Genomic DNA, 25,902 nt, shown 5'->3' with positions numbered 1-25,902 from the left:
GGAGTCTTCCACCTGAGAAAGAGCCTCCCTTTAGTGTGTAGTTCCTGGCATTGGCATACATGTAATGCATTAGATGGTTCACTTGCAAAGAGCCCCAGCCTGTTAGATGTTGCCTCTCAGCAGGCTGTTTGCTTGGTAAATAATTTAGGGGAAATACATTAGATTCCTTCAGACTATAGTTGTCGCTGCCTTCTAGGTGAGAGGCAGGTTAACCACTCAGGCTCTTCATGGGGATTTCCAATAATTGGATTGCATTCCAACTCTGCTGGCTGGACACTTATCTGCTATAGAAAGGCAGGCAAAAAGCCGTTTTATTGACTAAGAAAGAGCAGGGGACTGCATCACAGTTTGTGGAGTGAACTCTTTTTAGGTATTATTTCTTGCCTGGGCTGTTTGATCAAAGGTAAGCATTTCTGGGGGCAGGTATTTGTCCTGGGGGCTGAGATGCCTGTGTCCCACATTCAAGTGCTTGGGTTCAATACCTGGCTCCAGCCGCCAGCTCCAGCTTCCTGCTAATGCAGACCTTGGGAGATAGCAGGTGATGGCTCAAGTAATTAGGTTCCTGCTGCCCGCGTGAAAGACCTGAATTGTCTTTGGCTCCTGGTTTTAGCTACCTCTCCTTCCTACAGGATGTTGGGGGACATTTGGGGAATGAACCAGTGGAGAAGACAGGCTCTCACTCTCTGCCTTTCAAATAAATAAATAAATAATTTTTTAAAATGTAAGCATTAATTTTCCTAAAATTGGGTCAGTGACATAAAAGTCTTGGGTGTAGGCAAATTTACTTTTTTTAAAAAGATTTATCTTATTTATTTGAAAGACAGAGTTATAGAGAGAGGTAGAGACAGAGAGAGAGGTCTTCCATCCACTGGTTCACTCCCTAGATGGCTGCAATGGCTGGAGCTGTGCTGATCCAAAGCCAGGAGCTGGGAGATTCTTCTGGGTCTCCCACATGGGTGCAGGAGTCCAAGGACTTGCGCCATCTTCTACTGCTTTCCCAGGCCATAGCAGAGAGGTGAATCAGAAGAGGAGCAGCCAGGACTAGAACCAGCACCCATATGGGATGCCAGCACTTCAGGCCAGGGCTTTAACCCACTGTGCCACAACGCCGGTCCCTAGGCAAATTTCTAAAGACTTTTCCATTCCCCAACCATGATTTTCCATCTCTGTTGGTGATTCTCGGATCAGGAATTCCCAAGGAGCTTGTTGAAATGCTGCGTCTGGGGTCCCACGTCCTAGCGAGTTGCAATCAGCAGATGTCAGATAGGGCCCGGAGAATTGTATTTTTATTTACTTGTGAGGTAGGGTTAAAGACAGAGAGAGGAACTGGCGTCGTGGCTCACTAGGCTAATCCTCCACCTTGCGGCGCCGGCACACCGGGTTCTAGTCCCGGTCGGGGCGCTGGATTCTGTCCCAGTTGCCCCTCTTCCAGGCCAGCTCTCTGCTGTGGCCCAGGAGTGCAGTGGAGGATGGCCCAAGTCCTTGGGCCCTGCACCCCATGGGAGACCAGGAGAAGCACCTGGCTCCCAGCTTCAGATCAGCGCGGTGCGCCGGCCGCAGCGCGCCAGCCGCTGCGGCCATTGGAGGGTTCACCAATGGCAAAGGAAGACCTTTCTCTCTCTCTCACTGTCCACTCTGCCTGTCAAAAAAAAAAAAAAAAAAAAAAAAAAAAAAAAAAAAAAAACAGAGAGAGGGAGAGACAGAGACAGAGGGAAAGGTCTTTTGTCTTTCATCCTTTGGTTCACTCCCTAAATGGCTGCAGTTGGAGCTTGGCCGATCTGGAGCCAGGAGCTTCTTCTGGGTCTCCTATATGGGTACAGGGGCCCAAGCACCTAGGCCATCCTCTACTGCTTTCCTAGGCCATCAGAAGAGAGCAGAATCAGAAAACTAGCAGCTGGGATTTGAACTGGTGCCCATATGGGATGCTAGTACCGCAGACTTAGTCTATTATGCCACAGCATTGCCCCCCTGTGTTATTATTATTTTTAATTTTGGTTTTAGTTTTAATTTTATGAATGCTTAACTACTTTTTTTAAAGATTTATTTATTTATTTGAAAGATAGAGTTACAGACAGAGAGAGGGAGAGATAGAGAGGTCTTCCATCTACTAGTTTACTCCCCAAGTGGCCACAAGAGCCAGAGCTGGGCCAGTACAAAGCCAGGAGCCAGAATCTTTTCCCAGGGTTTCCACATGTGTGCAGGTGCCCAAGCACTTGGGCCATTCTCCATTGTTTTCCTAGGCCATTGGAAGGGAGTTGGATCAGAAGTGTAGAGCAGCTGGGACTCGAACTGGCGCCCATAATGCAATGCTGGTGCCACAGGTGGAGGCTTATTGTTTTTTTTTTTTCTTTATTTTAAGATTTATTTATTTATTTATTTGAAAGTCAGTTACACAGAGAGAAGGAGAGGCAGAGAGAAGTCTTCCATCTGCTGGTTCACTCCCTAATTGGCCGCAACGGCAGAAGCTGCGCGAATCCAGAGCCAGGAGCTTCCTCCAGGTCTTCCACATGGATGCAGGGGCCCAAGACTTGGGCCATCTTCCACTGCTTTCCCAGGCCATAGCAGAGAGCTGGATCAGAAGTGGAGCAGCCGGGACTCGAACTGGCACTCATATGGGATGCCAGCACTGCAAGCGGCAGCTTTACCCGTTACACCATAGCTGGCCCTGGAGGCTTAATCTACTGCGCCACAGCTCCAGACTTAGGAATTGTAGTTTTAATAAATGCTCCTGTGATCTCAGTGCAGGTGGGCTAGGGACCCCGTTCTGCTGCAAAACATAAACTTCACATTTGTTTCCAAGAGAAATAACTTTTTTTTTAATGGACCAGTTCTTGGTATGTGTTTAGGTCAGTGGTCTTTTTTTTTTTTTCTTTCCAAAGTCTCCCTTCAGGGAACGATCGAAGGTCCTGGGTTGCCTTTTTTTTTTTTTTTGGACAGGCAGAGTGGACAGTGAGAGAGAGAGAGAGAGAGAAAGGTCTTCCATTGCCGTTGGTTCACCCTCCAATGGCCGCTGCGGCAGGTGCAGTGCGCTGATCCGAAGGCAGGAGCCAGGTGCTTCTCCTGGTCTCCCATGGGGTGCAGGGCCCAAGGACTTGGGCCATCCTCCACTGCCTTCCTGGCCACAGCAGAGAGCTGGCCTGGAAGAGGGGCAACCGGGACAGAATCCAGTGCCCCGACCGGGACTAGAACCCGGTGTGCCGGCGCCGCAAGGCGGAGGATTGGCCTAGTGAGCCGCGGCGCCAGCCCGGTCAGTGGTCTTTAAGTTGATTTCAGGAAATACTAGAATTGAAGTTAGAGGATAGAATTGCATTTTGTTTATGGTGTTTTTTCTTTTTTTAGAATTTTCAGATGTGGGTAATAAAGTACATGAATGCTGATTGAATGGTGATTTTTATAATAGAGCCATAGAATTTTTGAGAGATGGAGTAAGAATGAGAGAGAGAGAGGAAGGAAGGAACAGAAGAAGACCTGTGTGTGGGCACGCGTGCTTTCATGTGAGCGCAGGCACACACCACTAAAGTAGCCTCATAGTCTTAACAGGTTCTCACTGAAGCTGTCCTAGATGTTACAGCTCAATTGGTGTTTTAATGAAGCCAAAATGGAGGCCACTGTGCAAGCCCCTTGTGTGTGCACGTGTAGAAAGGGAGAGCGGGGCTGGCACTGGCGCAGCAGGTTAAAGCCCTGGCCTGAAGTGATGGCATCCCATATGGGCGCCAGTTCTAGTCCTGGCTGCTCCTCTTCCGATCCAGCTCTCTGCTATGACCTGGGAAAGCAATAGAAGATGGCCCAGATGCTTGGGCCCCTGCACTCATGTGGGAGACCCGGAAGAAGCTTTTGGCTCCTGGCTTCGGGTCGGCTCAGCTCTGGCCATTGCGGCCATCTAGGGAGTGAACCAGCGGATGGAAAACCTCTCTCTCTTTCTCTACCTCTTTCTGTAACTCTGTCTTTCAAATAAATAAAATAAATCTTAAAAAAAAAAAAAAAAAAAAAAGGGAGCGCCTAGGAGGACAGATGGATGCCCAGGTAGTGTAGAACTGGAGCCCAGTCTCTGAGCTTCGGAATCCCGTTCTAGAAAATGGAGAAGTGGTTGTCCCCACTAGGAGGTGGTGAGGACTAAACAAGATAGCTTATTAAACAAGACGTTTGGAACGGAAAAGAACTGTATGGATGTACGAACTAATTCTTGTCCATACTGTGTTTGATTCTATTTGGAACCAGACTGGGAGCCTCTTGAAGCAAGGTCACTAGTTGATTCCAGACTTTAAAGTATAGATAATCAAAAGAAGGAAAATAAAAACATTCTCCATAATGTCACCACTCAGCTGATCCCTATTAAAATCTTGGTATAAAAGCTTCTGGATATTTTCTTTTTTTTTTTTTTTTTTTTTTTTTTATTTTTGACAGGCAGAGTGGACAGTGAGAGAGAGAGACAGAGAGAGAAAGGTCTTCCTTTGCCGTTGGTTCACCCTCCAATGGCCGCCGCTGCAGCCGGCGCACCGCGCTGATCCAATGGCAGGAGCCAGGATCCAGGTGCTTTTCCTGGTCTCCCATGGGGTGCAGGGCCCAAGCACCTGGGCCATCCTCCACTGCACTCCCTGGCCATAGCAGAGAGCTGGCCTGGAAGAGGGGCAACCGGGACAGAATCCGGCGCCCCGACCGGGACTAGAACCCGGTGTGCCGGCGCCGCAAGGTGGAGGATTAGCCTATTGAGCCACGGCGCCGGCCTACTTCTGGATATTTTCTTATGCATACATATACATTTTATAGAAAATTGGGTTATGTTGAGGATACTAGCTTATAACATATTTTTTTAACTTAATAGTATGTTGTGAATATTTTTCCATGTCAGTTGATACCTCTGTGGCATCATTTTAAGTGACTGCATGATATCCCATTATAGAGACAAGGGGATATTGAATGAGTCTCTTACTGGACATAGTTTCCCCCTTGGTTTTATGATACTCTCTCCAGTGCTGAAATAAGCGTCTTTGAAGCTTGTCTACAGCAGTTGGATTTCCGTGTTTACACTGGCCACTCTAAAATGAGAGCTAAAATCATAGATGATGCAGATAAGATAATTACTGCATTGGCAAGAACTCACTTGGAAACGCGTATATAAATTTAAAAAAATCTTATTTATTTTTATACCCAGAAATTCTAACTTGGTGTTTTTCTGATCTTACCCACTTAAGAGTTCACGATTCCTCCACTGTCAGCCTGCTGGCTGCTCTCGCCTTGAAGCGTGACGTTTTGCTTTTCTGCTTCTTTGGGACTTCGTGGATTTGCTTTGGTCCAGGCTGCTTGTGGTTTGCAAGTGACCTTGTGTGCTTAGAGTCTGCGCTCTGACCTCTAAGTCACCTATCCCATTAGGGCAAAGCCTTCCTTTTATTAAACAAAGTTCATAATCAGTGAGGAGAGAGACCTTTTACACTTCTGAATTCTTAAAATCACACTTTCTTAAGTTAAATGGCATGTCTGGAGTGTTTCTGATATAAAATTGGAAACTTCCAGATACCAAAATGCATTGCTTATCTTTGTAAATACACATGTTCCAATTAAAATAGGTACTAAAATATTTTGGTGGCACTTCAAAACTCCCAATTTAGATTTAATTTAGATTAAAACACTTACTCTTTTTAATAAAGTTATAAAATTGATTATTAAAATTGCCTATTGAAGATTAAAGGCAGTGGAACATTTATTTTCCTTACAAAACAATTTAGTCTTCAATAAGTATGATTATATTAATCAATTATGCTATTAAAATACAACTGCCATATTAAATCTGACTCATTTGTCATGACAGTTTCTATAATTATAGAAATTATACCTAGCTGCTTATATAGCCATAATCCTGCAATAAATATAAATAATTGTCTCTATTAATTCAGTCTGCGGTTACTGTCTATTAAATCTCCAGTTAAATGGCAATTTGGGGACCTTCATTTAAAATCCTCCTAAATCTTGTTGTTCCATCTGACTACCAAAGCCTCACAAATGCACCTCCTACTGTTGATGCCAGAAACCAATTTATGAATAAAATAGCTTTTTTAATACAAATATTTAAAAGATCCACTTAGGTTTGAGGCTTGCAGGAAAAAAAAACAGGAGAGGGCACACACGCTGGGCAGCATACTGAGAACAGAGAACAAACCCTGGTGTCCTGATACTTCAGTTTGGAAAACAGTATATGTAGATCTCAGTTTGCACAACACTGTTCCAGGGTGGGTGCCGTGGAGCAGTGGGTAAAGCCGCCACCTGCAGTGCCAGCATCCCATATGCGTGCCTATTCGAGTCCCTGCTGCTCCACTTCCCACCCAGCTCCCTGCTGATGCGCCTGGGAAAGCAGTGGAGGCTGCCCCAAGTCCTTGGGCCTCTGCCACCCACGTGGGAGACCCGGAGGAAAATCCTGGCTCCTGGCTTTGGCCATTTGGGGAGCGAACCCGCAGTTGGAAGACCTCTTTCTTTGTCTCTCCTTCAGAGTCTCTCTGTGACTTTGCCTTTCAAATAAAAAATCAATTAACCTTAAAAAAACACTGCTTTAATTCTTGTGCATCAATCCACAGTCCTGGCGTGTGTGGCTGAGGGGCTCTCCCAATTTGTGTTTCCGCAGGTGTGGATGAGGTCACCATCGTCAACATTCTGACCAATCGCAGCAATGCGCAGAGACAGGACATCGCTTTCGCCTACCAGAGGAGGACCAAGAAGGTACGGGCCTTCCAGGGGCCCAGGGCGGGCCTGGGTGCTTTCGCTTTCTCCAGACATGGCCTTTCCTTTTGGTGAATTGCAAGTGGCTCTCACCAGCGGGAGTCTTGCTGGAACTCTTGGCCTTTTTCTTCCACCCCAGGGAGTGTTCCCTACTCTGATGGGCCCAAAGACAATGCCCTCCTCCCAGCCAGTGGAAGTGGAGGGAGTTGGTCTGGGAGCAGAAGTGAGAGGGACCAGGGAATAAGAACAGCATCAGCCATGAGTAGCATTTATTGAGTGCTTACTTTGCCCCAGACCCTGCATTCAGTTCTCTACAGACAGCAGCTCATCTGCCTTCTGCTGCCTCTTGACGAGTTGTTTCTAATTTGATCTTAGGACAGTAACCACCACCGTGTATCACTCCCAACATACTCTTTCCCTTCTACTAAAACACACACACACACACACACACACACACACACACACAGCGTCTCCCCTCCCCAACACACACGCACGCGCACACACACACACACACACACGGACAGCGTCTCCCCTCCCCAGCACACACACACACACACACACGCGTGCGTGCACACACACACACACACACACACTTGGATTCTTCAGAGTTTTGCAGTGCATGAGCTTGGTTAGCAATGGTCTGGTCCACCAGGCTATCTTGAGGGCCACGTTCTCGCTATTTAAAGGGGCTTTGTATGCTTTTTCCTTTGCTTGTCCACTAGCGGTTAAGGAACAGGCAGCGCCTGTTCATCCTATATTTTGTCGCGGTGTTGGGAAATTTTATTTTTAAGGATGTACTGCTTTATTTTTAACTTTTTGCTATTAAAAGCTTTTGATTTATTCTTGGATGGTGCAGTAAGTGTGGCTGGCTTCCTGCAGCTCCTGTCTGACTTACGGCTTTCCCTCGGAGCCACAGTGGAGGTGAAGCGGGCAGGCTTCTGATGAGATATTTCTGCTCTTGGATTGACGTGACTGTGAGGGCCTTGGGGGCTTCAGGTCAAGCCTGGCTGTGGCTCCCATTTCCACTCCCTCTCCCCACCCTGAAGCAGTTGGAAAGGACATAAATAGGAGAGCAGCTGGCATCTTTCATCTCATGTGCATTAAAATTCTCCTTCCACTAGACGTGTATTAATCTTCTACAGGGAGGCATAAGGGGAGTGTCTATTTCTTCATCTTCCGAAAAGGGTCTGTGAGCTGGGAGAGCCCAGTTCCTGTTGGGGCAAGGAGGTCCACCTCTCTGGACAGTAGGCGAATCATTGTTCATTCAGCTGTCACTTACGGAGTGTGGCCTCAGAACACACCTGGGCGTGTCCACACACTCATAACAGCTTGGATCTCCATTTCAGATCAGATAGATGGAGACAGAGCTTTCCCGTGCCTTGCTGGAGAGAACGTAGCTGAATCACGATGGGGTTCGGCACCCACACGGCTTTGCTCTATGCTGGGCGACTGCTCAGTGCCCTGCTGATTCTTAATGACTCTCTGTCCACCTTGGGCAGGCGAGAGTTGCCCTAAACTACCTGAGATGGTTCCAGAAGGAAATTGGAGAAGCCACCGCCCCTTATCATTGCAAATGAGCTGTTTGCCGAGCACTTGAGGGCTATGGGCCCAGGTGCCCAGGCTGCCCTGGCGATGAACTTGAAGAGCTAGTAGATCAGAAACGAGTTGGGAGAAAGGCCCAGTGTTTTGTTTGTTTCCTTCATGGTGAAGCAAATGCCAGGTTCCCCCCTACATAGTGGTTTTTCTTAATCAACCATTTCGGGAGTTGTTAAGTGCAAAGCTCTGTGCTGGACATTGTTTGAAACAGGAAGTTGGTCACCCCTAAGGAGTTGAGAATAGAAGTGGCAGAAGCCAGCAGGTGCCCAAATGCTATTTGAGGTTTGAACAGAGAATGGGTAGAGGGGAGTCTGGAGTAGGCTAAGTTTGGAATTACCCAACCTCAAGGTTCCAAATTGGACGACTGGTGGCGTAATTGGGAGGTTGCTCAAAAGTCTCCCTGTGAGTGCTGTGTGTGCTTGGGACATCAGGAAGCAGGAGACAGTAGGTAGTAAGAGAACTGGGCTGGTGATTCCTAAGAGCCGTGTCACTTTTACCATTCTACTCTGAGTGATTCGAGAAGATTCTCTCTGAAGCCAGCTGCAAATCACCCCTTCCAGCTTGCTGCTATCTCAAGGGGCTGAATACAGCAGGTGCCAGGGGTGCTGTTGGAAAGCAGGAGAGAAAGGGAGAAGGGAGAGAGGCAGAGGGGATAGGTGAGAAGAAAGAAGAGAGTAATTGTAATGGGAGAGGAAGCGCGTTGATTTGGGGTAATGGGTTCTGGCTCAGACCTCTAAAGTCAAATCTTCTGTTCATGGGACGGTGGAACCCTTAAGAAATGACATGCAGCAGGGGTGTCAAGGGGGCTGTTTGGAGAGGAGGGGGCTGTAGTTCCCTTTCTCCCCATCAATACCATTCTAATTCGGTATGGACAGATGTTTTCTTAGTATTATTAGATGAAGTCTTTTGCTTAGGAAAGCTTCCTAGCCCTTCTTCCAGTCATGTCAGGGCCTCTGGTTCCTTCTGGACACTTGGTGGAGTCACCCCCAGAACAGCTGCAGGACATCAGCAGGCCACAGGGACTCTCTGCGTTCCAGCCACCTTAGCCTTGCCAGGGGCCTTGACCCCTGGAAAGAGCCCTGCCTTCATGGGTGGCTACTGTTCTCAAGTGTGTTACAAAGGCCCTGGTGCTGTTTGCCAGCCCAGCGTCCTTTTCATGATTGCGGGAGAAGGTACTGTGAGCTTAGATGGTAAGGGACTTTGTTAGGACAAAGCCAGACCTCTGGCTCCGAGGGAGGAAGTGCCTTGGAAGGACTTCAACCCAAGGCCCGGGAGTGGTCTAAGGCTCACGGGCTGCTTGGACAAACAGATCCCTCTCTTGGTTGCGGGTGAGTTTTAAGGGGAGTGTGACTTACCACTTTCCCTGCAATTGCCTGTCTCCCGAAGGAGCTGCCAGCCGCCCTGAAGTCAGCCTTGTCGGGCCATCTGGAAACGGTGATCTTAGGCCTGTTGAAGACACCTGCTCAGTATGACGCTTCGGAGCTGAAGGCCTCCATGAAGGTAAACACGTGTGCGCCGTCCTCTCTGGCAGATCTGCCGTTAATACTGGTGAATTGCAGCTCTGAGTGTAATTAGGTGATTGTCAGTTTTGTTGAGTTCTCATTTGGAGCCATTTTTTTTTTGAATGAACTGAAGCTCTAAGTTTCAGGATTTGTACCAAAAATATTTCAATTACTTTTTTTGAAACTAAAGAAATTTCATGATGCTGAGAAGTCAGTTACCAGCTGCTACTACTCGGCACCTGGGCAATTGGAATACCATTTGGGAAAACGACTTCCTTGATTACACTTCCTCCATGAAAGACGTGTTGTGATATTAAGGAAAAGAAAAACTCAGCTTTTGTTAAGTGAAGCTTGCAAATTCTGCCCATGGTGCGTCTTCCTCTGACCTTCCCCTTGTCGTCCCATTGTTCGCTCCAGAGGTAGGCAGAATCAGAACACGGTAAGTGCACACCAGGGGCGACTTCAGAATGTGAGCAACACCTGTATTTAGTTCAATGTCTTGTTACTTGTATTACATTACTCCCCCCACCCCAAGTTATTTTGAATGTGAGATTTTAGGTGAAACGGCATAGGAGATTCTAGGTTGCAAACCAAATTAGATATACGGAAGACATCACGTATGATATTCTGCTAAATCGATGCACAAACATAAATGTAGATTCCGGTGAGAGCAGACCAGCTCTGCGCAGCATGGCTGCAGTTTCGGTGATCCGAGGCTGCCCTCTGCTGATGTAACTGGGGAAAAGCCTCCATGGCAGGGGGGCGGCCATATTTGTGATTTTTTTTTTTTAATTCGAAGCCCGAGTGCGCTGTCTTCAGATTATGAACAGACCCCGCTGGAAGCCTGGCCCCAGAGCTAACGTCACATCCCGGCGGCCAGCCTTTGCCCAGGGAGCACCCGGAGAGTGTGGCCGCTTCACAGTCACTGAGCCAAGGGGCCGGAACTTGGTAGCTCAGGGCTGCTGGAAGATGCGTTGTTCAATCTCCCTGCTCCTCAGCTCCTCGGCTCAGCCCAGGCCGGGCTCAGTGTATCTGAGCAGACTTGCTCTAAGTTTCCCTGGGAGGCCCTAGCGAGAAGGAAGGCGTGATTCAGGATAAAATGTCAACAGCATTTAACGATGCTGCTTGATAAGGAGAGCATTCCTCGGGAAAATGAGCGGCCGAACCGGCCGGTCTCGGCATCCGTCAACGCTTCCGATTTTGTCAGGGATCCACTGAGTTGTGATTCCTGTGCTTTGGTGTCTGTTACTTGGCGTTGGTGACTTGAAACCCTCACAGATTGGAGCTGTTCCTCACTGTTGTCATCCATGTACCAGGGCCCGCTGCAAGGTGTTTTAACTGCTGAATCTTTGGCCTGGTGCCAGCCCTTCCATTAGCCATCACGGCTGAGTACCCTTCTGAAACCCATAAAGCTTGAAGTGACATTAATTGAACTAAAAAACCAAATCAAACCAAAAAAAAAAAAAAAAAAAAAACCCACAACAATCTGTTTTGACTTCTGGCGATACCAGTGGCAATATCTACCGTATGTTACAGTAGAAGTTACCCTTGTGGTAGGAATTGTGGGCAGCCTGTGTGCAAAGCTTGGGCCAAGGTTTGGAGATTGCCAAGGTCACCTTCCACTGCAGAGATAAAAGACAGTGTTCGAAACCTCAGGTATTAGCAGTGGTATGTCAGTGATGGAAGGAAGCAACTCTTAAAAATCTTCCCAGGTCTGTCCTGTATGTGTCCAGGGTCAGGGGCTCGCATTTCTTCCTAGGCACAGGTTGTCTGCAGGCTTCTTGAAACTCCAGTCTCAACTGCCCCTTCCTAAAAATACTCAAACAGCCCTTTTGCTATTTTGTGACATCTGTTTAGAATGATGTGTGGACCTCTTACTATCGAGGGAAGCAAGTTCGGCCTCGTGGGGATCTCTACAAATTCTGATTAAAAACTCTGGAAGAAGGGCCAGAGGCTCCAAGATGAGATTAAGAGTAAAACTCAAAATTAGCCATTAACCTGAGGCTTAGCTCATATTACACAAGCCATTTTTGAGGGGCATATAAACCCTAATAAGTTTAATTAATACCTGACACACTTTTCATGTGGAGAAGTAAGTTTCTTATTGTATTAACACCTTATAATTGATTTACATTTTAAACAGTTGTAATTCTACTCAGTTCAAAGTGTTATTTCCATATTCGAAAGACAAGTCTTAGAGAATCCTGATTATTAAATCTTGACTTTGATCATGAAGCTAGCTTTGAAATACATGTTTCATTGAGTTCTTTCAAGCTATCTGGCACGCTCTAAAGTGTGTGTATTAAATTTGAATACATCGCCCATCAACTTCTTACTCCCTAATAAAGTGTTGGTGTCTAGATTTATTTGGCATTTCATTATTTCCTTTTGCTTCCCTAAAATGCCCATAGAGTGCATAATCATTAAGCAAAAATAGGAGCACAAGAATGAAATTTTTAACAGTCACCCAATTTTACATTTCAAAGAAGTGAAGCTAAAATTTTTATCTCCACTGTACCTCTCCCTGCTACGCAGACTTACTCTTGATCTAATGATACTGGGAGCAACCGACAACATCAATTTTCAATATCCCTTTATTTTAAATTAGTGGGATGAATTGTTTTATGAAAAAAAATTGTTTCCAGCTCTTTAAAAAGTGGGTGGCTGTTACAGAAATTGAGAAATCAAGAGGAAGAGGCGGTTACTCTGAACCACTGTGGACACTGTGGCGTGTTCTGTCTCTGGCATCCACTGTTTGCTTTTTGAAAACATAGTTGAGCTTAGACATGCCACTTACACCATCTTGCAGTCAGGCGAGACATTTTTTTTGTCAAGGAGTAGGAGACACTGTAGAAGCAGAAGACACAGGAGATATATCGACAACAGTGCAGAGAGGAGAAAGCTGTCCAATCCAAACCAGGCTTGCAGTTGACCTGATGGAGAGCAGAGCCGTAGGTTAATGGTGCAGAAGGCCTTTCCTCCTAATGTTTGTGCTTCCGGCTTCACAGGGGCTAGGAACTGATGAGGACTCCCTCATTGAGATCATCTGCTCGAGGACCAACCAGGAGCTGCAGGAAATTAACAGAGTTTACAAGGAAAGTGAGTAGCCCCGTTTCTGTGGCTCCACCATGGCTGCCTTGCTTAGTGCCTGGATGATGGATGTGCACGCCAAGGTTGGCCATGCCTCTCCTCCACCTCCTTATTGTCTGTGTTTAAAAAATATACATTTACTCATTTGCTTCAGAGGCAGACAGACCTCCCATGTGCTGGTTCACTCCCCAAATGCCCACAGTGGCCCAGGTTGGGCCAGGGCAAAGCTGAGCACCAGGAACTCAATCCAGGTCTCCTCTGTGGGTGGCAGGGACTCAACTACTTGAGCCACACCTCGTGGCTCCCAGGGTGCACGTTAGCAGGACACTGGAAATGGAAGTGGAGCCGAGACTCAAACCCGTGCACTCCAACGTGGGATTCAGGAGTTCCAACCTGGCACTTACCCACTAGGCAAAGCGTGTTCCATTAGCATTTTTGCAAAAGGGTGGAAAGGCGGGAAAGAAGAAAAAAAAAACCTATTTCTAAAACAATATTTAATGGGAAGGAGAAAGTCTTCTAGATAGATTCTACCTGCTGGGGGCTCTTTAGTTTCTGCTTCTGAGGTTCCCAACCGCGGACTGAAGAATTATTGCAAGACACCTGTGGACTCTGCACCCAGCCGTGTGGAAGGCTGGGGGTAAAATAAGTCACGCAGCTGACATTGCTACTGCATCTCGATGTAGATGCTGTGTGAAGTAGTGACCTGTTGGGGCCGGCGCTGTGGCGTGATAATCTAAGCTTCTGCTTGCCGCGCCGGCATCCCATATTGGCACCAGTTCGTGTCCCGGCTGCTCCTCTTCCCATCCAGCTCTCTGTTTATGGCCTTGGGAAGCAGTGGAAGATGGCCCAACTGCTTGGGTCCATGCACCTACATGGGAGACCTGGAAATAGCTCCTGGCTTCAGATCAGCTCAGCTCTGGCTATTGGTGGCCATTTAAGGAGTGAACCAGTATATGGAAGATCTCTCTGTCTCTCCCTCTGTCTATCTGTGAATCTGCCTCTGAAGTAAATATAAAAATCTTAAAAAAAAAGATGAACTATAAATTCATCCAGAAGTATTACTAATTCTTACTTGTTTTTGTCATTGTGCTTTTTTTCAATTAGTGCACAATGACAAAAAAGCACAAGGGTGTGTGTGTGTGTGTGTGTGTGTAGAGATTTCTAGATTTTGTGATATTCAGAATAAGTGTTTGCAGTCAAGCAGTTGGGAACCAGTATTTTTCCTCTGAAAGAGCCGCTGACTGCAGATGAGCCCGAGGATCCCTGGGTTGACCCGGCCCCGTCTGTCCCTGGTCCCTGATGAGAACAGGCTCCGATCTCACCCGGAGGAGGCACTCTCCATTGGGGATGCTTCTGTGCTGACGTGGCTGTCTCTGCTTTTCAGTGTCTTAGTGGGCAGGGGGGAAGCTGGGTGGGTGGGTAGCTGGGTGTGTGGACAGGAAACGTAAAACCGGCTGTGTTGTTTCCCTAGTGTACAAGACCGACCTGGAGAAGGACATTGTCTCTGACACATCGGGCGACTTCCGCAAGCTGATGGTGGCCCTTGCAAAGGTGGGCTTCTCTGGTTCTTTCTTTGCCCTTGCTTCCTCCCAAGGCAAGTCACATACCTCGTTTTATCCTTGGGAGCGAATTAACTAAATCCCTGGTGCCTGAATCCGGAATTCAGCTGCATTTCTGATGCTGGGTTTGCACTGTCACTGCAGAGTTGTCAGTTTTGGATAATAGGATTTCTTATCCTGCAAAACCACAAGGACAAGTGGACTTGGGGAGCCAGAGGAGGAATGGGCGGCTCCCAAGCTCTGGCCTGGATTTATGGAGCAGCCGTCCCCATGTGATTAAGGGAAGGTCACCTTGCCCCTGTGGCCACACAGCAGAAAGTGAGCCTCTTTTCTTTTTTAAGATTTATTTATTTTATTTGAAAAGCAGAGAGAGAGAGACAAAGAGAGAGAGAGAGAGAGATCTTTCATCTGCTGGTTCAATCCTCAAAGCTGGGACTGGGTCAGACTGAAGCCAAGAGCCAGGAGCTTCCTACTGGTCTCTGACATAGGTACAGGGACCCAAGCACTTGGGTTATCTTCTACTGCTTTCCCAAGCGCGTCAGCAGGGATTGGATCAGAAGTGGAACAGCTAGGATCCGAACTGGTGCCCATATGGGATGCTGGCGCTGCAGGTGGTGGCTTTACCCACTATACCACAGCACCAGTGCCCTCTTTATTTTATTTTTTAAAGATTTATTTATTAATTTGAAAGAGTTACAGAGAGGTGGAAAGAGAGAAAGAGAGAGAGAGAGAGAGAGATATCTTTCATCTACTGGTTCACTCCCTAAGTGGCCACAATGGCCAGGCTGAAGCCAGGAGCCAGGAGCTTCATCTGGGTCTCCCACGTGGGTGCAGGGCCCGAGCTGCTTTTTCCAGGCCATTAGCAAGGAGCTGGATCGGAAGTGGAGTACCCAGGATACAAACCGGCACCCATATGGGATGCTGGTATTCCATGCAGTGGCTTTACCTGCTGTGTCACAATGCCGGCCCCCATGGAAGTGACGCCTTTGTCTTCCACCTGCCCTTAAGAGAGATTTTGCTTGCGCAGCCCTTTGTCTGGAGCGGGGGTCTTGTTGAAACCACTTTCTTGCTTCTATGCCCCCGATCAAAGTCCATTTCTCCAGCACCAAGTCCCAGCTCCCAGCTGCCTTTACCCAGCACCTCCCTCCCTTCTTCCTCTCTCCCAGAATTCTCTCAGACTCCGCCCTGACCCACCCTGCCCTGAGAGCTGTCCTTGTGCAGGAAGGCTTTGGCCCCCTCCTCTCCACCAGCCTCCTCCAACTCCGTGTTCTGGTTCAGTAGTCCCAGGCTTCGCCATTCGGCCTCTGAGAGGGTGCTCCCTCCTGTGGCTTGTGTGTGTTCTCACTGTCCAGGCTCCAGCATTCTGTGGCCATTGCTTCCATGTTAATTTCTCCCTCTGGTATGAGCCCTGTGGGGAGTCAGGAGTGGGGGTTCTCTCCATTGCCTCGCCCAGGACTGTGTACCAAGGAGAGGAGTCTGACGCTGGTGAGGCCAGGCCCTGTCACTGCCTCCGGTCTTTGAGCTCTCAGCCCTGCGTGGACCTGAGAGTGAAGAAGAACTTTAAGCAGCTGTTTGCTCAGGAAGGGAGCCGTCGCTCCTGGGGGTTGGGAAGTAAACATTTTCAGTTTTAAGATGAAGCAATGGAGTTGATGTTTGAATTGTGTTCCCCTGTAGGGGAGGAGAGCAGAGGATGGCTCTGTCATTGATTATGAACTGATCGACCAAGATGCCCGGGTAAGTGCCCTGCTGCTCGGTTTGAGCTGCTGGTTTTCAGTGAATCTCTGGGCGGGTGTGTGTGTGTGTGTGTGTGTGTGTGTGTGTGTCTGTACAGGAATCCACTGCTGGGAAACAAAACTGCAGCCGAGTGGCCTCAGACGTCACTCCTTCATTTTCTCTCAGTCTGCGTGGGTCAGGGACCAGGGACTAGCTCAGCCGGGTGGTTCTGGATCAGAGTTCCTGCTGAGGTTGCACGCAGAGCACTGGCCAGCGCTGCACCACCTGAGGGCTTGCCTGGATCAAGGAGATCTGCTTCCAAGGTGCGTCTGTGCACCTGTGTGCGGAAGACTCTAGAATCTCCCTCCATGGGTCTCTCTGGGGTTGCTTGAGTGTCTTTGCTCTATGACAAGTAGCTTTCCTTTGAGTGATCTGAGAGGTAAAGCCAGGAGGAAGCCGCGGGGTCTTCTGTGTCCTAATCCCAGGAATCACACACTATCACTTCTGTCCCATCCTATGTGTTAGAGTCACAGAGTCAGTCTATCCCACAGACCGTGGGAGGGGGCGTCGTCTCTACCTTTACAGGAAAGAATGCCTGACAGTGTGTGAGCCTATGAAACCCTCTCTCGTCTGAGGATGGGAGTTTCACTTCCGCGCGCCAGGAGCCGTGTTTATAGGAAGCTATTCCCTCACAGTGCCACGGGCCCCCTTCTGATTCCTTCCGGGATCCCTAACCTGACTCCCATGCCCTGACCAGCCTTTGCTCTGTCTGGAGGCACGAGTTCTGCGGGGCCTGCTTTGCTGGGCCCCTGGCTAGGCTTGCACAGGAGCAGAGCGAGCACGTGGGGAAGCACAGGGGCGGCAGGGCCAGGACAGCCTCCCTTCTGCTCTGCTTTGTGGCGGTGGGGCAGGCCGCCGAGGCCTGTCCTTGTGTTTGGGGCTGGGTAGAACTGCTGCCACCTCCACTGCCACCTTCACCGTGAGCGATTTTTTGGGCCGATCCAGGCTGCTGGGAGCCAACTTAACCAGAGGGCCAACAAGTGACTCCATGCAGATCCTAAGTGCTGTAGAAAAAAAAAAAAAAAACACCAAGTTCGTTTTGGTTTTAAAATTGAACGTGTTTCACACAGCACTCTTAGCAGGAGGTAGCAACTGGTTTAAATAGAGTCCTGGAAACTGGGGTTTGCAACTCCCAGGTGGTGGGAAATTGCTGAAAGAGTGTGTGCCCTGCGTAAGCCTGTCTCCCTCTCATCCCTCCTGCCGTTCTAAGCATTCCTTGTGGTCCCTACATTTTCCAGAAACTGAAAGTGAGGTTGGCCTGGCTCCTTTTCCAGGGCTATCCTCTCCTGAGTCGCTACAAAGTGTGGGGTGTAGGTGGCTGACGCGTGGCTGTCTTCAGTAGATGACCTGTAGCTTGCCTGCCATGGAACACGCTGGAAGGGAGGTGACCTGATGTGCTCATGGGCCCTTGCCTGGCCCTCATCTCCCAGCCCTTCTTTTCGTGTTCAAGGAAGGAAATCTGTACAGCCCCGACCTTGTGAACAGTCTGCAGTGTCATGTTTTACAGTTTGTGCCCAAGGGACACTGCTGGTGACTAAGACTCTGCCTAAGTGGTCTGTTTCTGCCATGTGGTCAGTGCACCCAGCCTCTCCCATTCAGTGCTTTGAGTGTGCCATTCCGCGTGCCATCTCTATGACCTTGCTCCACCTCCCGTCATCAACCTCCCGGTGGGCTTTACTTGTAGGACCTCTATGATGCTGGAGTGAAGAGGAAAGGAACCGACGTCCCCAAGTGGATCAGCATCATGACCGAGCGCAGCGTGTGCCACCTCCAGAAAGGTGGGTGCCGTGCTGAGGAGGGCTCGTGCCGGGGCTCTTGGGAGGCCGGGGGTGGGTGTCTGTGTGGGGGCTCACGTCTGCCAGAGCATGGTTTGCCTCCCACCAGGCACTCCTATGGGCTCACCCATCTCACACCACCAAGTCCACTCATCCTCTCCTCCCATCTTGGGTCCTTCTCTACCCCGGGATTTTCCACGTTTGGTGCTTTAGCTTCCTGTCGCTTCTTGTTGGAGGGCCATTTCATGTTGCCATAGTTGTTGAAACAATAGACTTGGCTGGCTGCTCTGGGCTGGTTTATGTGGCTTCCAGAAGGAATTGGTTCTACCTAGGGGAGATGGAAATGGTCCAATTCTGTGGCCCCAGGCAACGCCCCTCATAAGGACATGTGCATGGTATGGCCGCTGTGATGTCAGCCGTGGTCTGCCGTGGCAACCTCTAAGCTCCTAGGCTGCTGTGATCATCCTCCTTTTTACTTTATTTCATCTAGTTATTTATATTACCCTGGGGCATAACCGTGGGGATGATCATGGACGACTCTGGCTTGTGACCGTGACATAACTGTTGATTACGGTTCCTCAGTGTTCGACAGGTACAAGAGCTACAGCCCTTATGACATGCTGGAGAGCATCAAGAAGGAAGTCAAAGGAGACCTGGAGAACGCTTTCCTGAACCTGGGTAAGTAGGGAGCCTCCCCGCCGGCCCCCGCCAGCACCATCCCTAGTACACGGGGCTGGTTCTCAAATCTTTCCTCATCTTCAGTGTATAAATTCAAGGACGTGAGACGCAGGAAGGGCTCAGTGGATGGAACAGATGGCTGCCAGGGAGGATGAAGAGAACAAGAGAAGGCGGGGCGGTGGGGGTGGTTGAGGGACTCACCCATGTCCTTGGGTTTCTGCAGTCCTCAGAGCCCCCGTGGTTTGAGCAGGCAGGTCCTGACATGTGCACCCTCGGTGGGCTCAGCGGTACCCGGGATACCTGGGACTCCTTGAGCTCTCCTATGTAGCAGCCCCTTTCCTTTGCACCCAGTCATGCCCGCTTGGTGCCACGCGGGCTGGACAAGTGGCTGTGGCCCAGAGGCCCCTGACCCGCCCCTCTTCTCTCCACAGTGCAGTGTATTCAGAACAAGCCCCTGTATTTTGCCGATCGGCTGTACGACTCCATGAAGGTAAGGACCGTGGGCTGACGGGGTCTGTGTGTCTACACTGGGCTTCACTGCTTCTGTGCCCCAAACTGCATCCCCTGGACTGGTGGCTGCTGGGAGACAGGAACACATGGCCCAGCTCTGGCTGCCTTGGACAGGCAGGGAAGCCATGAGTCCACCTGGGCCCTCTCTGCTGCCTGCATGTGGTGTTGGGGTGCAGCTAGCAAACAAAGTGCTGCGGGAGGGACCTGGTGCTCCGAGGCAGCCCTGTCCGGTTCCTGTGCAGGTTTCCCAGCACTCTCCTCCTGCCCCGCAAACAGCCGAGGAAGAGGGTGACTGGCATGCCGGCACCCGCCATGCCGTGCGGCACATACTGTGAGACTTTGTCTCCGGTGGTGAGGGGAGGGAAACTTTTCTCTCCCAAGGGCCCTGTGGGAGAATTTTCCATCCCCTGGATCACTCCCTAAGTAGCTGCAACAGCCAGGGCTGGACCAAGCCAAAGCCAGGAGCCAGGAACTCCATCTGGGTTTCCGCCATGGGTGGCAGGGGCCCAAGTACTTGGGTCATCTCCTGCTGCCTTGCCAGGTCCTTCAGCAGGGAGCTGGACGAGAAGCAGAGCAGCCAGGACTCGAACCAGTGCCCCCATACATGGGACGCTGTGCTTGTTAAATCCTGCTGCGCCTGGAACGCCGAGGTGCTCCTGGTCTCCAGAAAGGAGTACTTTCACTGTTGTGTTTGCGGTCTCTCTCAGAGCACGACATCAAGAACCGTGCAGTCCTGGGCTCCAGAGAAACCTCCCAGGCTGTGTTTGTGGTGGTGTTGTCAGTGAGTTCACCCCGTGTCGTCCCTTGCACTTTCAGGGCAAGGGGACTCGCGACAAGGTCCTGATCAGAATCATGGTCTCCCGCAGTGAAGTGGACATGCTGAAGATCAGGTCGGAGTTCAAGAGGAAGTACGGCAAGTCCCTGTACTCCTACATCCAGGTGAGGCACCAGGTGCCGGGGTGCCCCGGCGGGTGGCCCGGGCAGAGGCTGGCAGAATCAGGATTTTCTGGCTTCTCCTTCCCTGAGGGGTGGAGCTGCTGGTCAGGAGAAGTCAGGGATTTATTTTGGAAGCACTGTTGATGACCTGCCCCAGGGCCTTGTAGAATCAGGCAAAAAAAAATCTATCTCCTGCCTTTGTCATCCTGTCACCATCATCCTTGTTCATGATGATGATCGCCGACATCCTTAAGACTTAGAAGATTGGTCGTGACTTTGGCTCCGTGGTGCGTGTGCTTGGTGCACAGCCCTCCATGGCAAGCCTGACCACCTGCGCTCTCATGTCCCCATCAGTTCAGGGTCTGTCCCTGCTGGTGGGACGGTGGGATGGGATGTTCCTATAGAAGGAGTGACTGTGTTTGCAGAGCGGGATTGCTTGGTCGGGGGAGGTTCAGACCGGCTCTGCAATCCGGGGTCTGTTCTGAAAGCCTTGGAAGTTTCCAAAGCCATGTCCATGGGTGCCATGGATGAGTCTGGAGGCGGAATGGGTATATCCCCAAGCTGTCAGGGGCAGGGCTAAACTGGAGGGACCAGCTGGGGTCTCAGGAGATGTTTCCTCACCTCCCCAGCTTATATCCACTTGACCTTGAGAATCCATGAAGCAAAGAATGAGGCAGGAAAGGTACCCTTGTCCTGTGTGGAAGAGAGAGGGCGAGGAGGAAAGGGGGGAGGTCTCAGGACCCCTGTGCAGGAAGAGCACTCCACCCCTCCACCTTCGCAGTGTGGTGGGACTCAGATGCCTCCCTGGGGGATGGCTGGCCAGGCCCCAGGCGTTGGGCTTGGTCTCCAGGGCCCCTGTGCTGGGCCAGGACCTACAGACCCTCCCCTGTGCTGGCCCTGGGCCATGCTCCACTGTATGTGGGGGATGCCCAGATATTTCTTTTTGTTGCAGAGTTGGGTCTTTCACTTGATTTATTTTTTTTCTCTTTGGCCATTTGTAGCAAGACACCAAGGGTGACTACCAGAAAGCATTGCTGTACCTGTGTGGTGGAGACGACTGAAGCCCCCCGCAGGAGTGCCCACCAGCCGTGCCACACCTAATGCCTGCTAACAGTGCTAGAAAACCAGCTTGCAGCTAACAGACCCCGTGCCCGCCCCATGCAGGTGGGGCTGGTGCCGCCCCCAGCCCCAACCTTACTTTAGTTGCCTGAGCGTTGCCCGGCTCTGCCCTCTAGTCTCTCCTTTAAGCCAAAGAAAAGAACATTCCAAGGAGTTGGAAGTGAAGTCTGTGATGTGAAACACTTTGCCTCTTGGGCACTGTGTCAACAATAAACTGAATTTTTACTTTAAAAACCAGTATTGTGTTGGCCTTGCTTTCCATTGAGTTCTTTGAAAATCACTCTCCCAGGATCGTGTTGTTCAATGGGTAGGGCCGTCGCCAGGGGAAGAAAGTTCTGGAACACAGCCAGCTGGTGCAGTGGGCACTGTCCGGGGAGGTTATTTAAATGCATTGAAATGAAGTTGAATTCAGAGTTTAGTCCTACAGTCCTGCTGTACTCACGTTTCAAATGCTAGCTAAGCCCCTGCGTGTGGGCCGTGTGGGTACAGAATGCTTCCAAGGCCATAGGAAGTTCTGTTGGGAGCACTGCACCCCCAGGGGATGGAGGGACTGTGGGGAAAGGAAGTCCCACGGCCGTCTCGACTGCTCGTGCTTCTACAGGTAAAGTAGGTGAAGCAACATCAGTGGCTGCTGCTTCTGTTGAGCAAATATTACAAATATCGGGGTACATCACTAGGCACATCCTGCCCCACCCTCAGGAACTCACCTTCAGGGCCAGTACTGTGGTACGGGGAGCCAAGCAGCCACATGCAGCACCAGCATCCCATGTGGGCACTGATTCTAGTCCCAGCTGCTCTGCCTTTTTTTTTTTTTTTTTTAAAGATGTATCTTATTTATTTGAAAGAGTTACAGAGAGAGGTAGAGACAGAGAGAGAGAGGTCTTCCATCCGCTGGTTCACTCCCCAGATGGCCGCAACAGCCGGAGCTGAGCTGATCCGAAGCCAGGAGCCAGGAGCCTCTTGCAGGTCTGCCACTTGGGTGCAGGGGCCAACTTCCACTGCTATCCCAGGCCACAGCTGAGAGCTGGATCAGAAGAGGAGCAGCTGGCCGGCGCCGCGGCTCACTAGGCTAATCCTCCGCCTTGCGGCGCCGGCACACCGGGTTCTAGTCCCGGTCGGGGCGCCGGATTCTGTCCCGGTTGCCCCTCTTCCAGGCCAGCTCTCTGCTGTGGCCAGGGAGTGCAGTGGAGGATGGCCCAAGTGCTTGGGCCCTGCACGCCATGGGAGACCAGGAAAAGCACCTGGCTCCTGGCTCCTGCCATCGGATCAGTGCGGTGCGCCGGCTGCAGCGCGCTGGCCGCGGCGGCCATTGGAGGGTGAACCAACGGCAAAGGAAGACCTTTCTCTCTGTCTCTCTCTCTCACTGTCCACTCTGCCTGTCAAAAAAAAAAAAAAAAAAAAAAAAGAAGAGGAGCAGCTGGGACTATGGGATGCTGGCGCTTCAGGCCAGGACTTTAACCCGCTGCGCCACAGCACCCACAGTGCCACAGTGCCAGCCCTTGCTCTGCTTCTAGTCCAGCTCTCTGCTTATGGCCTGGGAAATCAGTGGAAGATGGCCCAGTGCTTGGGCTCCTGCTACCCATGTGGGAGACCTGGGTGGAGACTGGGCACCTGGTTTTGGCCTGGCTCTACTCTGACCATTGCGGTCATTTGGGGGAGTAAACTAGTGGATGGAAGGTCTCTCTCTTTCTCTCCCCCTCTCTCTTCTCTGTCTCTCTCCCTTTAAAATAAACAAATAATTTTTAAAGTTTTTTTATTTGAAAGAGTTACATAGAGAAAGCAAGAGACAGAGAGCACTGCTTTCCCAGGTGTATTAGCAGGGAGTTGAATCAGAAATGGAGCAGCCAGGACTTGAACTGGTGTCCATATGGGATGCAGATGTTGTAGACAGTGGCTTAACCTGCTATGCCGTAGCGCCACCCCCAATAAATAAATCTTAAAAAAAAAAAACCTCACTTTTGTATGAACTAGACTACTGTGTATTTTTTTAAAGATGTATTTATTTTATTTGTGAGGCAGAGTTACAGAGAGGCAGAGTAGAAAGAGAGAGGTCTTCCATCCACTGGTTCACTCTCCAAATGACCATAATGGCTGGAGCTGGGCTGATCCAAAGCCAGGAGCCAGAAGGTTCCTCTGGGTCTTCCATGTAGGTGCAGGGGCCCAAGGACTTGGGCCATCTTCTACTGCTTTCCCAGGCCACAGCAGAGAGCTGGATCTCGAACTGGCAGCCATATGGGATGCCGGCACTGCAGGTGGCGGCTTTACCCACTATGCCACAGTGCCAGTGCCTACCATGTTCATTATAAAAAATTATTTTTTAATTTTTATTTGATTTTTTTTATTTTTTGACAGGCAGAGTGGACAGTGAGAGAGAAAGAGACAGAGAGAAAGGTCTTCCTTTGCCGTTGGTTCATCCTCCAGTGGCCGCCGCAGCCGGCGCGCTGTGGCCGGCGCACTGCGCTGATCCGATGGCAGGAGCCAGGTACTTATCCTGGTCTCCCATGGGGTGCAGGGCCCAAGCACTTGGGCCATCCTCCACTGCACTCCTGGGCCATAGCAGAGAGCTGGCCTGGAAGAGGGGCAACTGGGACAGAATCTGGCGCCCCGACCGGGACTAGAACCTGGTGTGCCGGCGCCGCAAGGCAGAGGATTAGCCTAGTGAGCCGTGGCGCCGGCCCCATTATAAAAAATTTTATTTACTGAAGAGACAGAGAAGGGTGGGGGAGAGAGGGAAACAGACTAGAGAGCTCCCATCTGCTGGTTTACTCCCCAGATGTCTGCAGCAGCCGGTATGAGGTTGGCACTCTAACGTAGGACACAGGCATCTTTTAAGAACTGTTAACTTTGATCTACTTGCACAGTGCAGTGATAGAGAGAGGGATCTTCCACCTTCTTGTTCATTCCCCCACAGCCTGCAGCAGTCAGGACTGAGCTGGCCTGCAGCCAGGAACCCAGAACTCCACCTGAGTCTCCCATGGGTGTGGCAAGGGTCCAAGCACTGGAGCAATCATCTGAGGCCTCGCAGGCACGTTAGCGGGATGCTGGGCGGGAAGTGGAGCAGCTGGGACTGGAAATTGCACTCCTAGACGTGCTGTGGGCATCCTAGCCCCTGTGGCCTGACACTCGCCCCAGGACAGAGGCCAGATACCTGCTCCCAGGCTGCAGCACTCTTGTATAAAGCGGATGGGACACAGATGGATTGGGAGCACAAAGAAAGTGATCGTCTTTGGGCAGGTCAGGATAGATGATGAGAGAAGGATGTATGTGAGCTGTGTCCCGTAACTGCAGCAGGACTCTGCTAGCTGGGAGGAGGCCCCATGGATTCCTGGGTTCTGATCATGTAACTGCACATACTTGAAAAGGCACAGGCAGCAACAGTCATGTTCCATTCCTGCTCCTCTCCCGTGGCTTTCCTTCAAACCACTGCTTTCTGGTCCATGCTTTCTCAGATGGTCCTGCACAGCAAGTGTGTGTGTGTGTGTGTGTGTGTGCGCGCGCGCGTGTCTTACCTGTGTTCACTGCTGCACAGGTGTCTTCCTAGGCCGCTAGCCCTGGACATGGTAGACTGTTTAAAAAAAAAATTAGGGCCGGCGCCGCGGTTCTCTAGGCTAATCCTCCACCTGCTGCGCTGACACCCCAGGTTCTAGTCCCGGTTGGGGTGCCGGATTTTGTCTCAGTTGCTCCTATTCCAGTCCAGCTCTCTGCTGTGGCCCAGAAAGGCAGTGGAGGATGGCCCAAGTGCTTGGGCCCTGCACCCACATGGGAGACCAGGAGGAAGTACCTGGCTCCTGGCTTCGGATCGGCGCAGCGCACCAGCTGTGGCGGCCATTTGGGAGGTGAACCAACGGAAGGAAGACCTTTCTCTCTGTCTATCTCTTCCACTGTTTAACTCTGCCTGTCAAAATAAATAAATAAAAATTAAAAATGTATTTGCTTTTGTTTATCTGAGGGACAGAAAGAGACACAGGCAGAGAACTTCCATCCACTGGTTCCCTCCCCAGATGCATGCAACAGCCAGGGCTGGGCCAGGCCGAAGCCAGGAGCCCTGAATTCAATCCTGGTCTCCCACATGTGTGGCTGAGACCCAACGACTTGAGCCATGACTGCTGCCTCCCAAGGTGTGCATTAGCAGGAAGCTGGAGTCGGGGGTGGAACTGGGATGTGGTCCGGGCGCTCCAATATGGGCTGTGGGGCTCAGCCCTGGACACTTCTTATACCAGGGTGGCCCTCCGGCCAGGCGTGCACCAGGGCCGTTTGGATGTGTACAACGTCATTCACGGGCCATGCACAATCAGCAACATAAAAGACTGCTCTGGACACTTGGGACCTCAAGCCCCTCCTGCGGTTGGCTTGGCACAGCCAGACCACGTGATGTCCCTGGGCCTCGTATAGCCTGCGGGCTGGACACCCCCCACCCCTGCCCTAGGCAGTACGCAGAGCTGGCAGCAAGGGCAAGTTGATGACTCGCCGAACCCTTTCACCGCGTTTCCTCGGGGTCCGAAGCCACTTTGTCAGCCGCTAGTTCTTGCCACTTGGCTGGCACAGGGCAGATAGCCGCAGTCTGCAGTGCCTGGGTAGGCAGTGCAGGTAACTGACAATGGCAGCTTGGGCAGAAGCCTGCCTGTCCTGCTGTGTGAACCCCGTGAGAACAACACC

The 25,902-nt window shown here is 50.6% G+C and overlaps 1 protein-coding gene across 1 annotated transcript in view; it reads left to right on the top strand.

Moving 5' to 3' along the window:
- ANXA2 (annexin A2) overlaps positions 1-21,480 on the top strand; it is a 49,090-nt gene extending 27,610 nt beyond the window's left edge. The window contains exons 4-13 of the mRNA XM_051821925.2: positions 6,614-6,708; positions 9,691-9,804; positions 12,815-12,905; positions 14,368-14,447; positions 16,130-16,189; positions 17,913-18,006; positions 18,586-18,681; positions 19,113-19,171; positions 20,008-20,130; positions 21,129-21,480. Coding sequence (XP_051677885.1) covers positions 6,614-6,708; positions 9,691-9,804; positions 12,815-12,905; positions 14,368-14,447; positions 16,130-16,189; positions 17,913-18,006; positions 18,586-18,681; positions 19,113-19,171; positions 20,008-20,130; positions 21,129-21,188 — 872 coding nt within the window. The 3' untranslated portion in view covers positions 21,189-21,480. The remainder of the gene's footprint in view (positions 1-6,613; positions 6,709-9,690; positions 9,805-12,814; positions 12,906-14,367; positions 14,448-16,129; positions 16,190-17,912; positions 18,007-18,585; positions 18,682-19,112; positions 19,172-20,007; positions 20,131-21,128) is intronic.
- Positions 21,481-25,902: the final 4,422 nt, after the last annotated feature.

Source organism: Oryctolagus cuniculus, chromosome 12, assembly GCF_964237555.1.
Source record: "Oryctolagus cuniculus chromosome 12, mOryCun1.1, whole genome shotgun sequence".
In the NCBI taxonomy this organism is placed as follows: Eukaryota; Metazoa; Chordata; class Mammalia; order Lagomorpha; family Leporidae; genus Oryctolagus; species Oryctolagus cuniculus.
The sequence above is the reverse complement of the archived record's forward strand: the minus strand, read 5'-3'. Positions and strand labels throughout refer to the sequence as shown.